This window comes from Sebastes umbrosus, chromosome 1 (genome assembly GCF_015220745.1).
Source record: "Sebastes umbrosus isolate fSebUmb1 chromosome 1, fSebUmb1.pri, whole genome shotgun sequence".
NCBI lineage: Eukaryota > Metazoa > Chordata > Actinopteri > Perciformes > Sebastidae > Sebastes > Sebastes umbrosus.
The window spans coordinates 16,361,957-16,380,534 of record NC_051269.1 but is presented as its reverse complement, the minus strand read 5'-3'; the positions used below and the strand labels follow the sequence as shown (position 1 = coordinate 16,380,534).

General features: G+C 40.4%; 1 protein-coding gene across 2 annotated transcripts in view; it reads right to left on the bottom strand.

Moving 5' to 3' along the window:
• The window catches only part of asic1b (acid-sensing (proton-gated) ion channel 1b), a 198,235-nt gene that overhangs the window by 3,015 nt on the left and 176,642 nt on the right, over positions 1–18,578 (bottom strand). For both annotated transcript variants that reach the window (XM_037785119.1, XM_037785109.1), the window contains 6 exons: positions 12,198–12,348; positions 11,204–11,260; positions 10,517–10,670; positions 2,515–2,606; positions 2,105–2,184; positions 702–803 (listed from right to left, as the gene is read on the bottom strand). In XM_037785119.1, the coding sequence (XP_037641047.1) occupies positions 702–803; positions 2,105–2,184; positions 2,515–2,606; positions 10,517–10,670; positions 11,204–11,260; positions 12,198–12,348 (636 nt within the window). The remainder of the gene's footprint in view (positions 1–701; positions 804–2,104; positions 2,185–2,514; positions 2,607–10,516; positions 10,671–11,203; positions 11,261–12,197; positions 12,349–18,578) is intronic.

The window sequence follows — 18,578 nt, the reverse complement described above, 5'->3', positions numbered from 1 at the left end:
AAGAGAAATGATCAGCAGGGGTACTGAGATAGAGGGGAGGCGAAGGTGCAGAGGGGGAGTCATCAGTAAAACACAAAATAAAACACACCTTAAAGTCATAAACTCCTAGATAAACATGACATGAGCAACAAGCTGGGCCAAAAGAGGAAATAATTCCCTAAGAAATACTCTGGAGTAAAAAAAGAAAAGATGAAAACAACAAAGATGGATGGAAAGACTAGCAAGTGAGCCAAGAGAGCAGATCAGAGAAGGAGCACATCTTTCCCTTTTTTCTCCACCTGGGCTCAGACTTACAATTAAAGTGAACTGGTTTCATTTACACTTGGAAATAAGTGAGCTGTCACACCTTCCAAAGCTTTAATTCCCTCCTGTCCCTTCTGGTCCCGTCCACAAGCTTTGATTTAATTCAATCCACTTTCCGCTCTCCTACTTCTCTCTCTCCCTCTCATCCCAATCACCTTTTCACTCCCTTCCCTGTCTCTCAAGTCTTTCCCCCCTAGCGTCCTCCATCTCTATCTCTTCACTAACTCCTTTACTCTTCCCCACCACCACCACCACCACCACCACCACCTCCACCTCCGCTGTTTCGTCCTCCCTCACTCCGGCTGCAGTTGAGACCAGTGAAGACAAAGAAGAGAGTGCGCCCCTGACAAAGAAATGCAGTGTGACACAGTGAAAGTACTCAGCAGCAGCCTACTGACATGGCGTTTCACATCATCCAGGCTCAGCACAGCTCCCCGGTCATTGTTGTTGCGGCCTTTGTGTTTCTTCTTCACGCATCGGCACAGCTTGTACTTGATCACCTGAAAATAGACAGGGACATCCATTACTGACCTTTTGGGGTCAAAACACAATATTCAAAAAACTCTCTTCTTTTTTTTTTTGTCGTTTCATAGTTCACGCCCACACGCTTTGGAGTTTGAAGGATCAGACAAAGTGAAATTCAAAGGAGATTGATTTTATGCATCTATGAATATGTTTCTTCCTTGAACCTGCACAGGAACATGTGCTGCTTTTTGCTTTGTCCGCCTCACACACACACATACACACACACACACACACACACACACATGAGCTGTGTGTACTCTGAGCTGAGTCTCCATACGGAGCAGATGCATTCACTTTCAGTTTGTAGTGTCTGTCGTCCGACTATTTATTGATAACACGACGCTGATATGCCAAAATTAACTAAAGGGGTTTTATTGATGTTAAAAAAGCAAAACGACGGTAGGGCGGTGGCTACGTAATGTAAACGGTGTTTGCCCGACTACTGTGTAACACCGGTAACACAGACTACCGCGGCAAGCGTAGCTGATAATCAGCAAGTCTGCCACGATACGTTTTCGATTTGATTCAATTCAGGGACCTGCGATCGATATGAGACGTTATCATATGCGAATTTAAAACAATCAGTTACATTTATATCAACTCACAAAAAACAACTAAAATATGATTTGACAATTTTACTACTGGACTCTGTAGGAAGGAGCGACTGCTTGGACAGAAATGGGGACACGGAGGTGCAATAGGAATTTCAAAATAAAGATATATCTTAAAGATGATGATATGTATCGATGTTTTCACTTTGCATCGATGATATTGGATTTTTGATCACTATACTGATTCAGATCATTGTATCGTTACACCCCTGACACACACACACACACACACACACACACACACACACACACAAACACACATGTATATATACAGTAAAAACAAAAGCCTAACAGACACAAAAAAATCTTTCCGCATTGCTGGTAGAAGGGAAGGCACAGAGGAAGCAACACAGAGTTACCCTAATGAGAGCGGACAAAGACATCCTGACTAATCTAAAATATAATTCATCCAAAATGTCAATGTATTCAGAGTTGCTGCTGCTGAGATGTGTGTGTGTCACACAGAGATGGAATGCACGGTTGTGAGGGACACAGCGTTCGTCACGCTCGCCAAAACACATCCTGTGCGGATGGTAAAGTTGTGTGAAAAACATTTTGTGAGCACGTAATTCCAAATAATAGCGGAGCAGTACACATTTCCATAAACAATTTATTGCACTGGATGTGAGTGAGAAGCTCCCGATGATGATGGGAGATATTTTTACCTCATATAGATAGTCAAAGAGTTCGAGAATAGTGAGGATGCTGGCTCCGATGAAGAGACCCATCTGACCTCCAATATCACCTGGAAACACAAATAAGAAAGCACACATTGCACCCTTTGTACCGACACAAAACAGAGAGGGATGTCACTGCAACAGCTTTGAAACTTTTCATCTTTATTAAGGCCTGAAAGGTGAGGATGTGACAGAAAACATAGATGTTTGAAAAACGATGCAGTTGAAAAGCCATGATAGATCAAAGAGACAGCTCTGTGTGTGTCTTCTGGGACCTGAACACCTATTATAAAAATGCAAGCGCTCGCGTTACTGTCACTTTGGATAAAGGGCATCTGTCATGTTGCATACTGCATATTATCAATTCCCATGAAAACACTTGACAGTCATTCCCTTACCCAGAAGGCCTGCCAGTTCGTAGGCTTTCTTTTGTTCAATGGTTTCGTAGTTCAGTGCTTCAAAGTAGATATCCAGAACCAGAATGTTATCACTGTAAACAGAGAGAAAAGCACTCAGTCTTAAGTCACGTAGTCAAATGTCTCAGTTTATATTTATACACCTCTTTTTATCAGTGTCCTCAGGCAGAGAAGATGACTGGTGAGGCTGCCACTTCCTGCAGATAACAGAGCAGATGCGTCGGGTTGAGCACCAGCCGTCAGCTAATTTGTTCTAGGTGGGTGTAATGGCAATTTTTCAGTTTTTCCAAGGTCCTTTTTTGCACTTGTCATTAATACACAGGTAGAAGGGATATTACGAAGACCCAATACAACAGATTTTCTAGTCGTTATTTGCAGTTTAGTTTGTTGTTTATTGAGGTAGTTGTACAAAAATGAACGTACCAGGTTTTCCCTAATCTCATATACATATTCCGCATTCATATGTAGAATCTGTAGGCAATCGCACAAGATTTTGGTTTATGTTTGCAGTCCAAGGAGTATTGACCAATCAATTTTGAACAGTCCGTGTGGAGAGCGAAAGAGTTGGAACACATTAGCCGAAATGCAATCTGGGAACCCACCGGCTATCGTCTGACGATGATTTATGTTTTTACTGGTTTAAAATGAGCTTATAAACTGGATACTTTTGAAACAATACGGTCGTGCACGTCGTCTCTCAACTCCAACTTCAGCCTCGCATCTCAAGTAGTTAATCGGACCGTAAACAATGAGCAGCGCACAGAAGAGAAGGTCTTGGCCTGGATATCTGCTAATCGTCTTTTCTTCCTCATTTAATTTTTAGGGACACCAGTTGTATGTAGACCTCAGCTTCCTGGAGCAGACACTTCTTATCGTCTTTCCAAGATGTTGCTATTAGTCTGAAGTCAAACTGTGCACTCACAAGCTTGTGCATCTGGTTTGGTCTCTGGCCTTCTGCCCATTAACCAGTAGCCTCATGGAGCAATGGAATCAGCCACCACAACAATATCACCTGTAGCAAAGCCTCTTTTTACCTTTGACCGCTGTTGGATCAGAGATAAGTATTCCTGTGTCCACTGTTTCCAAAAGAGATCTGTCATGTTTTGCACTTGTCTCCATCTATGTTTGATGTGTGTTTCTTTTACAAGGAGTTCAAGTGGAAGCACTGGCTTGATTTTAAACAGAAGGAGATGGTTTGGTGTGAGTGCCTCCAGGTCCATTGGATCATCAAAAATCTTGTAATGGGTCGATCATTTAAAATGACTTCAACCTCACAAATTAAAGTTTGCAATCCTTCATCGTCCAGGAACTTGTTGGTTAAGAACAGATAGCAGCACATTTCGAACAATGCGGATCAATTGATCCCAAACACTGCCATGACGGGGGGATTAAAGTACCACTTTATCCCTCGCTGAAGCATAGCACTCTGGAGTTTGTCCTGATTCAAGCTATTAGTGCTTCCCTCAATTCTCTTTCTGCTCCGATAAAAGTTGCGCCATTGTCTGATCTTAAAGACGAAACTTGACTTCGTCGACAGACAAATCTTAGTAATGCATTGGTGCAGGAGTCTGTATCAAGTGTACAGTATATGCAACTTCAAGATGTACTGCCCTGCAGGTGAAGATTACACCATACCTTCTAGCATGACTTTGTCCTCTCTTGATCTCTACAGGACCGAAGTAGTCTACTCCTAAATCTGTAATGGAGGCTTGTCTGGTAGAGACCTCTCCAGGGGCAAGTCTGCCAATATTGTTCTCCAACTCTTCCCCGCTGTTGTTTGCACACAACACAGTCTGTTATGACCTTTTCTTGCAGCGAAGTAGTCTTTGAAAATCCAGTCTTTTTTATGGAGGCGAGACGAGCATATGATTCCTTTCCCCAGGTCTGAGTTGTTCAAGGATTTGTTGTAACAACAGTGTTAATATGTGAACGTCCTTCGAGAGAGTAATGGATGTTTGGCCTCTTCATATATCGCTAGTTTATTTAGGCGACCCCCTACACTCAGAAATCCATCATCCAGCACCAGATCCAGTGTGTACGAATGACTGCTTCATTTGATACCATTTTTACCAGCTTGTAGTACAGATGGTTCCTCTTTGAATCTTTGTCTTTAACTAAGAGAGAGAGATGACGGTGCTTTCTGCTTGAACTAGATCCTCAGTACATACAGTAAACATTGTCCACGGAGTCTTGCTTCACAGACTTACATCTTTTTTTCAACCTTTTCCTTTAGTTTGCCAGGATCTTTTCAAAGCTACGCACAGAAGTCTGAATGTCCTTCTAGTCAGCTGCAACAGTGTTGTCTTTACTTTAAGAAGCTGAGCTACGGCAGGCTTCAGATTCCTCCATGATGACAAATAGTTGATAAGAGTCAGTGGGTTTAAATGGATTTTTGAAAATGACGTCCATTGTGATGTCTGATTTCTGGATCATAAGCAGAGATTGCAGATTCCAAGTGAGGTGTTATCCCTTCTCTGTCTGGCTTACAGAGAAACTCTGGTCCCTTGATTCATCTCATGCAGCTTAAAAAGCGGTCTGCTGTTTGTATTTATATCTAGAGGCTTCATCAGGCGGATTTTCCTTTGTGCTAACATTGTGATACATCAGTAGCATCCCTTACAAAAGAGATCCTGTTTGCTACAAATATTTGGAAGCATTTGGTTTCGTTGCTGATCGGTCCAGAGGATGGATTTGTCCAGTTGAAGCTGTAATTCTTTGGGCTGCATTGTGTCAACTCTGACAGCTAGGACTGCAGCTATGAGCTCCATTCTGGGAATCGTCATTTGTTTTAATGGTGCCACTCTGGGTTTTCCTATTTTGAATGCAACATGCAACACTTCTTTGTTATTGTTTTCCAGTCTTAGAAACGAAACAGCACCATAGCCCCTTGGCGTCCGAAAAGTGGTGCAGCTGTGCATATCTGATTTGACCAAAGCTTGTGGGCTTCACGTCATTGTGGCAAACAAGAGAAACTACGACAGCTGTTTGATTTCATGCTGTGGTAATGTCTGAAACTCAGGATTTCAGCAGAATGAAAAAGAATGGGGATTAGTATAAAGGCCCGGGGCGAAGCAGACTATTATTTTGATTCCTGAATATCCTCTCTGTGGGCCGAATCAGACTTCACACCCCACTGGAGTTGAGATCAAAACAGTAACTCGACTTTGTAGTTTCTCTTTTCGTACTTGGTGCACCGTTTTATTACTTAAATTTAAGTCAAGACAAGTGATGATCTGTCAGCCTTAAAGAAACTCTGGTAAAGCCGAGGGCTATGATGAAATGCAAATTGCATCTGATAATGTAGAAATGGAGGTAATACAAAATGAGCACACATCTGCTCGTTTAGTGTGGGAGATATATTTCCAACCGACAGTTTGACTGCACAGATTTTATTAAAAGCACATAAAACATCCTTACTAAACACCATGAAAAACATCATCATACACTTAATTCCTCGCCTAGGGAGGTAATCTTGGTCAGTGGTTCCTGACCTTTTTTTGACATACACCCACAACGTCAAATGAGCTCAAATTCATGCCATAGATCTTTTTCACCACAGAAATTTTGAGTTATCACAGCAGGAAAAGCACAGGCGGAACAACTATACTCTATGTCTCTGGTCCATTAAGTGTCCCAGGAAGCCTTTTCAGTGAGCCAACATGTACAATACCAGGACCCTGGACCTGGCTCACCTAAATGGAATGCAGTCTTTATTATTGCTAAATACATATTTGCATTTACTGCTTTGACATCATGTCACATGTCAAAGCACAAATGTTACAAATGTGATCGTCTGAATTAATGCAAAACTGTGTTATTTAACGCTATTACATTTGTAGCTGTTAGCTGTTAAAAGAAACGGATAAACAGTTGAAATAGCTAACAACTGTTTATCCATTACTTTTAACAATTTTAATTGTTAATCCATTATTTTTAACATTAGCTAACAATTGTTAATCCATTACTTTTAACGTTAGCTATTGTAAAGTCCTCAGTCATCATGTATGCTTTACTGCAGGGCTGGTTGGCTCGCTGAGGCTCAGTCATTGGCAAATGTCCATTTATAAGGCCATTCTGGGTAAACTCCAATCATATATTTGCACTTTGATTGCACAGGAATCTGACTGCAGCTATAATCTAAGATCACTAGATATGGTCTTGCTTTCTGTTGCAAGTGCACAGACTGAAGTTGGAAAGAAGGCTTATATGTGCTCTGTTCCCCTCACTTGGAAAAGTCTTCAAAAAGACTTGAAACTAAGAGAATTGGTCTCTCTGCCTGATTTTATTGTTCTCATTGTACAATGATGAATGATTTGGTTACTTGCTGTGTGTTAGGGGTGTAAGAAAATATGGAAAAAACATATATTGTGATATTATGTTTTGTGATACTATAATAATTCTCAAAAACACTGTATCGATTTTTAATTAATAGTTTACATGCAAAGATTAACTCAATACTTTATTTCATTTGCAAGGAGAGGTGTCCTCTCAGTGTACGTGCCCTCTCAAAGTAGTGTTAAGATGTTGGATGTTACAGGGACTGCGATAAATGCAAATGCAGATCCAACCGTTCTGATTCCAGAAAAAAAGTTAACTTTTTTTACTCAGATTTTATGCATATGGTGATATGTTCTTTATACTAAGACAGTTTTCTTAAAATTAGAATTAAAAGTTGCAATATATCGCCTTACTTAGAGTATCGCAATATATCACAAAATATTGAATCATAACCCCCTGCATTGTATTACATATTGTATCACCAGATTCTTGCCAATACACAGCCCTACTGTGCGTAGGTATATATTTTGACACGTTAAATGTGCTATATTCAAAATTCAGAGTATTAATATAGCATCAAACAACTATTTGCAATGTAAAGACACAGTGAAGTAATGTTGTCCAGTCACTATGTGTTGTAATACGAGCTGCTCTGTGCTTTATTAGCCGGGTTGTTATTGTTGTTGTCCGGTAATGTCTGTATCAGACATATATAAATATTTGTCTGTTACCTTTAGCTAACTACAGTATTTCAACCAATACTCTTTTGCTTTCACTTAGCTAAATATTTCTACTGTTCATCCATCATGTTTAGCTAAGTATTTCAATCATTCATCTAATGCTTTTACTGTAACAAACTGTTTAGACTTCTCTGCTTGTTTGTCAACTAGTTTTCATGCAACACATAATCTTCAGGTTTTTTCAGCATTACATAATTTGTTTTTATTTAGTTTAGTAGTTTTTAATCAGTGGAGCTTCTCTACAATCCTTCTACGTACTCCCTGGCAGTTGCAGAAGTAGTTATACCCCTAGGGTACATAGTATCCCCTGGTTGGGAATCACTGATCTAGGTGTTGTTTTTTATTTTGTTTCTGTTGACATTCCTGGGTGTTTTCTCCTGATTTGTTGGCCCACCAGTGTGAGGTGTCAGCCTGCAGCTTGAAAGATGCTTCCTTGCTGTCAGGTCTTCTCATTGCTAAGTGAGTAACCTGCAATACATCTGATCAGAGCTGTGGTCCAACAGACCATGAAGCTGAAGTGTGTCTACGTCTCTCTCTCTCTCTCTCTCTCTTGCTGTGTTAGTGTTTCCCAGTGGAGAGACAGTCCACTGTTACAAACTTCAGTTTCACACCACTAAACACTGTGCAGCCCAGATACTAGAACACTCCCAGCTAATGCTCATCAGGCTGACATTGCTTGGAAAAGTGGCCAGTCAAAAAAATGAAATGGATAGACTCTATCCACGGGGAATTAAATAAAACTTTCAGCAGGGAGAAGCGAAAGGTTTTTGCAGCACTCTGACTACATATGGTGTAATTATCTTGTTCTCAACAGCTCCGTTGGGAATGACAGATAAAAGATTCAACTATTATTGCACCCTCTCCTCATTTCCTTGAACTACTTTTGATCTTCCCATTAGATTTTGGCTACGAAACAGTACATACTTGGCTGATTAATCAAGTCAAACCCTGAGTGGAAGCTCCTTATTCTATTTCCTCACCTCAATGAAAACAATCCAAGTTTGAGAAGGTGAACTGCAGTTATTGTGCAGCATTTAGGCAAGCTGCTTAATGGGAAAACAACCTCAAAACACTTAAATTCTGTTGTATAGAAACCTGACATATGATGCGACCTTGTATCAAGAGATTTCCAGGGCAGCTTTAATGGTGTTTATTTACTGACATGGTTTGATCCTCTTAAAATAATGAAAAACATCAGATTTTACTTCATGTACCTAACGATCAAAACCATAAACTATGTTTGAGACCATACAGCAGCAGCATTTTCCCATAATATGATGGAGCCACATGTTACCTTTGGCCTGAAGAAACCTGCTTTTGCTAATTATTTCTCTAATTTCAACAAAAAAAGCTGGAAGAAACTAATTATTCCCTTTCTCTAGGAGTCATTGAGTCATATAGGAAATCATAAACCAAAGCAAAAGTCAATGAAAACTGAAAGTAAGCCTTTAGGATATGGCTGAAATCAAGATCACTATGTTAATTAGATTTCCCCCCCCCCCAAAATTGATTGTATAAATCACAGTATGGCAAATGTATACTAAATCAAATTATGATTAACTGTTCTTAATTGATGTTAACTGTGTTCCACCATCAAGCATTTCATCTAATTAAGTTCACTGTAAAATTAAAACTCAAGTTTTCAATTACAATTAGCATGAAATCATCAATTTGAAACAGACTTTGTAAAACCATAACATGATAGTATCATATTATCTCATTACGATTCTACAGAAAGTTGATTAACAATACCTGAATTATTCTCCAGCACTAGAAAAGGTAATAACACTTAAAGACCCCCTCAACTCAAGAGTTTAACACTAAAAGACTGTTTTCAGGCTCATGTGCTGAAGTTGCTATGTGCTCACCTTAAATCTGAGTTCAGGACATGTACGTACAAACATGATTTTGTAACATCAAAACTAGTTTGGAAGCTAGTCGTGGTCTAATATGCAACTTAAAGAAGTGTGATGTGAAATCCCGAAACCTCCAACACACGAATACCCTGAGAACGGACTTTATGGTGACGTAGGAGACATCTTGTGTCCAGCAGTTAAACATTTGAAACAAAAAATATTTGCATATTCAAAGAGGGAGAAGGAGTAGATACGCTTTTACCTTTTAAACCATATCAGACACCAATTATTATTCAAAGTAGAATATTTTACATGTCTTAAAACACGTGGGGACCTTTAATCCTGCCTCCGACAAAATACATTCCCATACAACTAAACTACATTCTCAATTACGTTTCGAGGGAAATGTATTTTCTCACGGATTGCAATCGCAGTTCATTTTTAAACAGTTTTAAACATGTGGTTAATGTTGTAAATTGAAACAAAACAACAACAAAAACGCATCAAAACTACTTGGTTAGGTTTAGTAAAAAAACAACAAGGTTTGGCTTGAAATGACTACGATATTGAAAATAAACAAAACAAAAATACTTTTAGTTTCACACGGGTCACAAACAGCGATCTCCTGATGGAAAGTCTTATATTTGTTGGAACCATTCACCTCCCCTCCCGGGAAGTGAACTTTCTCACGTGCTATACTTGCTATTTTACCACACAACTTTTATTAACAGGTGCTCGATATACTACGTCACCTGCTCTGCTCGTCACTTGTTGTACTACGACACTTGCTTGACTATCATATTTGTGATACGTCAAAGACGAACGTTATCCGTGACAAAATACATTTCCCTCCAAACACAATTGAGAATGCGGTTTAGTTGCATGAGAACGTATTTTTTAGGAGACAGGGCTGCTTCAATCACAACTACTGAAATGCATCTAAATGACAGTTGGATGGCATTGACAAGTATAATTTTCAACTGCTTTATGTGTAGCAGCTTAGCAGCCAGAAGTCACAAGACTAGTGACACTGAACAGCACCAAGGTGATAATGTGTAAAACTGGATAACGCTCATCACTGGATAAATAAGACATAAGAATGTGACTTACGCTATGTACTGCTCTGTCTTGTTGAATTTCTTGGCGAGGTACTTGGCTGATGCTTTGCTGGGTATCTTGACAAAGGACATCTCTTTACCGAAGCGCGTCATGTTGCACGGCGTCTCGCACACACAGTAGTCATTGTCTCTCTCGACAAGAAAGTCTGAAAAATAGATTAGGCAGAAAAAGGAGAGAGTGACGGACAGGACAGAGAGTGAAGACGCAGACAGATTTATCGTCACACCAGGTAGACGAACACAATGGCAGCAGACTGAAAGGCGTCAAAGAAAACGTGAAAAGGCGCCACAAGGAGACACCCCAGAGACACTTATAGGAAATATAAAAGATATAAGACCCAGAGGCAGAGAGACAGCGGCAGTCAGAGGCTGACACGTGAGTCTGTGTCATGAAAAGAGTGAGAGATTGCAAGTCAATAAGAAAACAAGCAACAGGCATGAAAGGCCTGAAAGGTATCAGTTGATGGAGAAACGGGGTAGTGTGAAAAGGAGAGCCTCAGCGCCAGGCCTGAGGTTCGCTGTTTGAGAATGGCTACCATCAGGCTGAAGGAACACTATTATCTGTTATCAGCATGGATCAGGAGCTCTGAACAGTGGGACACACACACAGACACACACACTCACACACACACACACACACACACACACACACACACAGCATGCTGGGTTATCTTCTTACCCAAGGCAGGATCTGCACACTCCTTGTACTGTTCCGGGGTGCAGTATGGGGCATCTCCTAAGGACAGGCAGGAGAAACACAATGTTCTCAGTGTGAACAAAAAGAGCGAAGAAGAGGGTTTTCGAAGAAGCACAAAGGATGACGAGATCTGGGCTCATAATTAATTTGGTCTCAGGCTGTCATTACCGTCCTTATCGTGACTGGATATTCGTCACAAACGTGATCTCATCTCGTAATTGATTTCATTAAACTTTTGTACATTCGCCGCCTCTCGTCAGTGTCACCCTCTCCATCTTTCTCTCCTGTGGCAGTTGAGCCATCCTCTCCCTCACAACACAGGAAAAAAAGGCATGTCCTAGATGTAAAGGAAATTATTTCCCCAGCAGCAATTATTCACTGCATTTTTTGCTGCATACTCTTTAAAAACGCTCTAATGACAGCGAGATAGCAGAGATGAATAGGAGCAGAGGAAGTTAGCTGGGGAGATCTCTGTGGACTCACATTAATCAACTGCACAATCACTATAAGATAGCAGCTAATCCTGATTATTACACAGACAGATTGTCTGGCTCTCTCTGGACGTGCAAACACAGAGCTGACCCTGATTGAAGAGAGAGACATTAACAATCACTGGACAGGTGAGTGCGGGTTAACGGAGGCCAAATTCGAATGTTTCCTCTGTGCCCCTCCTTTTCAATTTGCCATCCGAGATGCCACACGGTGATTAAATCTAGGAGGTGGACAGCGAATGCCAGCTGTAATCACTGCACAAACACAGAGTGAAAATAGTGGCGTTTTCCAATTCACTGGAGTGTGAAAGTATCTGATGCATCTGCAGCCGCCGTTTGTTCCTTAAGAATTGTTTTTGTCGGCACAATTTCAAATGAAATTGCTTCCAACAACAACAACAGACACTCTAACATCTTCATCTCTATGAATTTATGCATATATAGAGTATTTGTATCCAGCAATGAGATGCCCATCTGGTTCCTACCAGGCATGTGGACCATCCTGCAGTTGCAGTTCTCCACTAGGTATCGTGTCTCACAGTCGATCCGGCACGCCGTGATGCTGTAAGTGCTGAAGAAGTCTGAGTCCATCGCCGTGGCCTTACAGTCCCCCCACGGGGGAGGCAGGTACGTCAGCTGAGAGAAAAGCAGAACCAATTTACTTATAGAGCATATTGACTGTTGAACGTCATCTCTGGAGCCATTTAACCTTGTGCTTTCTGTCAATATAAGAGCTATTACACATTTATTGTATTTAGCACAGCCATTTAATCTCACTCTTATTCCATGATGAATACATGTCTATAGTGGTGCTTATTGCCGGAGCTTCTCTCCTACGCCTAGGCTATTCCCAGTCTCCCTCGGTGCTTTCATCGTACTGCCCACTCTCCATGCAGGAATCGAATAGTATCAGCTGTGTAGTAGAGCTGTGATGTTGAAATTTACACTCCTAACAGCTTTGCTGCAGGACATGTGGTGCCATATTCCTGCTGTTTTGATCCACAAATGTACATTTTCTATCATTCGTGTGCAACCTGTACAATGAAATATCCACTATATGTAGACATATAGATATCTCCGTCAGTCAAACACACAGAGACAAAAAGCTTCCTCCCTCGGGCCATCAGGATGGTGAACTCTGTCCTCTGTCCTCTGCATATCCTCGACCTTGTCTAACACATTGTCTCCTGGGAATCCTTTGCAGTGCCATGCACATTTGCGTGTATTGAATTTCATGGTATGGTTACACAACCCGCTTAGACACTGGGCTAATATACACTTCAGCATTTTAATATTATATTATATATCTATTTAATTAATACTTTTTCCTCTAATTGTATTTTTTTTTACATTATTTATTATTTATATTAATTTTTTTTCTCATTATTATTTTTACTCTTGTTCTTATTATTACTCTTTATTTCACACAAGCCTTTTTAGAGTATGCCATATTGCATTTCACTGCACATATTGTATGAGCATGTGACTGTATGTAATATGATTGTATGTGCCTGCAACTACAGTAACAATTACTTTGATAATGGATTCATCTGCAGATTATTTTTGTCTATTAATTGTGTTGTGTATAAAATTTAAAATTTTCAGATTGCTTGTTTTGTGAAACTAACAGTCCAAAACCCCAGAGGTATTCAGTTAAATATAAAAGAAGAGTAAGAAAGCCAAGTTCTTGCAAAGCAAATTTGAGAACATTGGAGAAGCTGATAGTAGTGTATTTTTTGGCATTGTTGCTCAAAGTATTACTTTAAACAATGAATACAATGGACTAATCAATGAATTGACTAATTGTTTCAGATCTACATGTGTGAAATAAAACCTTTGTATGTTATGCATACTTTTTTTTGTCCAGATTTCAAACAATTTTAGCATAACACATGGTAAGGGAATAAAGCATAGTGGCCCAGGTAAGCAGCAACAGACCAATAAACCAATGACGTGGAATATAGTTTAGACTCTAGGTGAAGGTGGGTCTAGGTGGTATCTTTACATGAATAAAGATGAGATGATGATGAGCATATTACTTGACCACTCTAGGCACTATTAGTCCCTGGCCTCCATCATCAGAGGCCTGTACTTCGAAGCAAGTTCAACATACCCAGGTTATCTTCTCATTATCTGGCTTAACTAACCCCAACAACCGCGATCACCCTAAGCAGTCCTACGATGGTGGTTACCAACTCAGTAACTCAACCCAGGGTTTCTCAATCTGGCTATGAGCACGTTCACATGAAAGGGATGGTGTTTGCAGCATATGACCAATCACAAACATGGACAAGTCTATGTCAGCAAAGCGACACATTTTACAAACGAAGAGTGAACTATAATATCAGACAAATACGAAGAAGTTAAACACATAATCCAGACTAAAAGTAACACAGCAGAGGCTGCCAAATGCAGAGGGACATCTGGCAAAAGAAAAAATTGCTGATGTATGAATGCGTAAATTTAAAGATTTATTGATACTCAAAAGTCAGATATAGTCGTCTATATGCAATTAAATTATAAATAGCTTACAGAATGTAATGGATGAATAGATTATACTGTGTATGACTATTTCATCCTTCTTTCAGCTGCATCCCCAACTCCGCCGGTGTGAAATGGACCTGGGAGCAAGTAAAAAATAAATATGAAAACATAATTCAAAGCGGTAAGCACCCACAGCATACAGCCAGCTGTCCTTCCTGCATTTGTCAGTTTAAACTGCGTTGTTTCTTAGCCTGGATTATGATTTAAACTTCTTTGTATTCGTGTAATATTATCATACGATCTGCGTATTGGGCTCTGATTGGTCAGTAGGCGGTGCTTTATTCGAGTTGATCTTTTATCTCAAACATAACCTGCTCCGGCGCAGGTTATTGGAAAAAAATGGAGCATTAGACAGAAAATAACTGAGTAAAGAATTAATACAGAAATGGGGATATATAAAGTTGGACAAATGTAGAAATATAAACCTCTGACTCCAAAACAAGCCCCAATGAGTCTTGTTTATACTTGAGGTTGCACCACACTATTAATGTAGAAACAGTGAAGTGAAATCACTCCAACAGAGTGCTTTTTGAAATGTACATATTATATGAAAGTATTAGTGATATTAATTTATATTTCAGCTGCCTTAAAAACAAGACAAGTTGCATTAAATGCTATAAAACAGCCCCTAGCTGCGTGTCTCCGTCTCATCAGTTCAAACATTGCATCACTGAGTGCTCACAGAGCAATAAATTAAAGGCCACTGTTATGATTTAGAAACCTGCTTTTTACAATTTTGTACTGGGGTGCAAAAAGCAGCCACGTGTGTCACGTACTGAATTTGGTTACTAATAACCCAAGGGGCAGCTCAACATGCAGACACATATACATACTGTACATCATAATCAAGTAGACCAGGTAGCTCGGACTAAATTCTAATCATCAGGAGACTATAGTGATTCCTCTGCTTATGTTCACATCAAGGACGTCTCACAAAGTCAAACGGAACATAAAAACCATCAGAGCCGGGTAAAAAGTGGCAATCAATAATAGGTGCGTGTGTATTTATTCACCTCATCACGTGGACTAGACATATTAGAGGAGCTATGCGACTGGGTAATGGCTTTCTTATGCTCTTCTTCTGCTGCTATTTCGATTTCTCTGCGTTTTCAAAAGCTCCACTCAGCCATCCTAAACCACCTTGTGGCTAAATTACTTCCCACTGGTTAAACTCCTGCAAAAGCTTAATTCTGCAAGCGCGGACAAAAGTGAAACAAGCGTAAGAGATTTCAGGACACGTTAGCGTGCTGTTTAACGAGCACGGAGGAGAAAACAAATCATGTTAAGATTGTGACCTCAATTCCCCCTTCGTTAACTGAGCGAGAGAGCGCAAACGAAAGGGTAAGAGGTGGAAAGAAGAGGAGAGGCGGCGAGACTCTGCGGACGACAAAAGAGGAGGATGGGGAAGAAACAGTCTGTTCTTTTTTGCTTTTTATGTTAAGTAGGGAGGAATTGCAGATTTTTCTTCTGTGGGATCATGGTGAGTGGCAGTTTGGCAGGCTGAAAAGACCCCGACAGTTTTACACTACAGGACTGCTGAAGCAGGCAGTTGAATGAATGTGAGCAAACTGCATTAGATTAATGAAGACTTGGCCTCCCAGCCAATGAAATAAATAGAGAGAGAGAGAGAGAGAGAAAGAGAGAGAGAGAGAGAATCATATTAAAGAGAGAGAAATTGTATTAGAGAGAAAAAAAGTAAGGGAGCTATTGAGAAATAGAGGAAAACAAAGAGGGACAGTTTCCTGCAGACGCGACATTGGCAGCATGCAAAATCCTGCTGCAGCCCGCCGACACTGGAACACACTCACTGGTAGTGTGGACGTGGAAGGACTGAGATCACTCCCAAATCCATCCCTTTCCATTCTCCATTCATTATGCATGGTTCTGTAGCATATTAGGGGCCAGAGTATATGATTTGTCTGGCTGTATGCTCTCAGAATTATTCACAGTTCAGAGGAATAACCTACATACACTTCGTCTCACTGAGCAAAACAGACTTCCACAGGCTTACTAGAGAAAGTTTGTGTTTCTATAGCAATGTTAAGGCCCCAGGTTTGGGGGCCCAAGGCCTCCAAGGGACCCACACACAAGAACAGTCCCTTCAGTTGCACTGTGGGATTGGTAAGTAAACTCAGCGTTCAATTTCCAGCTCACAGAACAGCCTTTTCAAGCTAAAAACTAACTGTCCTTACAACTGTCATGTTATCGATGGGTCTGAGGCAGATTTTTTGCTTTCTATGTGAAACGCAGGATTGATTTCCAGCCAAAATGATGTTTTTACCTCCTTTGTGCGAAGGCAGAGAAGCATTTGTCCTTCAAAATGAAGCACAGTGCTGAGAGTGCAGTGCTTACCATGTGGGACGCCTCATTTCAACTCCCAAGAGTCCAACAACAGCCTTGAACAGGGCTGGTGACAAATATGCTACTCTCCTGGGTGGCTTAATCACTGAGGCACAAGTGTGACCAGACGATAATGAACAACCAGATTATGGAAACATCATGTTTAGTGGTGGAAGAAGTATTCAGATTCTTTACTAAAGTAAAAGTACCAATACAACAATGTGAAAATACTCCCTTACAAGTGAAAATCCTGCATTCAAAATCTTTCTTAAAGGTTATCTCAACGATATTCAGAGCATTAAACAACTATTTTCTATGTAAAGATATAGAGGAGTAATGTCTACCTGAGTAGAGAATGAAGTCACTCTCCCTCTGTGTGTGTTGTAATCCGAGCTTCTCCGTGCTTTGTTGACATAGCCGGGCCGGCCGCGTGTGGCTTTTAGTGCATCCTAGTGCATGTGAGCGTGCTCCACTGGCTTGCTCACGGCTGCCGCTCTGCACTGCGTCCATACAGCGGTTCAAGGGAAGAGGTCAAGAGACCCCTTTGAAAATGGCCATGCCAGTTTTTCCTCGCCAAAATTCTGCATAAATTTGGAGTGTTATTTAGCGTTTTCCCAACAAGCTAACATGACATTGGTACCAATCGATTATAGTTTCTAATTTTCTAGTTTCATATGATACCAGTATCTTCGCTCTAGCTTAAAGACTGAGCCCACTGCAACCTCTGAAAGACAGAATAGCGGCTGGATATTTGAGGTTAATAGTTTAATAGTTTGCTGCTCGCCGTCAGCTGTCCGGGCTGACACCACAGCGGAGCTACGGAGACATGAGGCAGCCCGACGTGCTGCTCTGATCGTGGTGTGGGCAACAGATTACTGTACAGGCAGTTTACAGACATGCTTCTAGTGACACATTACACACACAAGGTTTATTCCCACCCTGAGGCTGCAGTGAATGTTTTTAACAATTTTAACGTGGGTTGGTTTTCCTCCAATCTTCCCCTATTTGTTGAGTCACCAGCCGCTACTGGAATACAGGTATATTCAGAAAGGGTGAGAAAAATAAACTGTTTTTTGAACACAAGTGCACAAGTATGTAAATATGTTCTAGTAGAAACCCAAAATACAAGTATTATATGTCCCCTTTGAAGTATCAAAGTGAAAGTAGTCGTTCTGCAGTAAAATGTCCTCTGTGGCTGATTATTATATACTACACTATAAGATTGTTAATACTGATGCAACAATGTGTAAGTAGCATTTAACTGTTGTATCTGAAGTGGAGCTAGTTTTAATTACTCCAATGGTTCCCAATTATCGGTTTTGGCTCCCTCCAAAGAGTAACAAGATAAATCTGAGGGTTCGAGAGATGCCTAAGAGAGAGCTGCTACACAAATTGGTATTCATTATTGGACATTTCTATAATCTTTGCTTTTTAAGTCTGAAATGTGACAACGGGGCCCGCCTAATCTTTTTTTTTTAGGGGTCACAAGCCAAAAGGGTTGGGAACTACTAGTTTAATCTTAACAATGTGTTTTATAAACTTAAATGTTTTAATGTAAAATCTTAGTCTGTAAAGTGACTAGTAATTACAGCTGTCAGACTGGGGTAAAAAGTACAATATTTAACTTTGAAATGTAGTGAAGTAGAGGTATAAAGTAGCATAAAATGGAAATACTTAAGTACAAGTATTCCATTCTCCTCGGTAACCTGCCTTTATATGATCAGATGGATTATAAGGTTAATGTTTGAAAGAAAATGATCCATGCAGCCAGTGTGTGGACCAGAAGGTTAAAATCTATGTAGAGCAGAGAGATGGGTGATAAATGATTATGATGATGATAAATCTCAGTGGTTTCAGCATGAGCCACCTTTTCAGATTACAAGGAGTCATTTGATTCAAAACATCCCTTAGTGGAGCTTTAAATACATTCAGAGTGTGTCCCATTTGCCTCGACATTGTTAAACCGACAGAGAGGGTTTTCT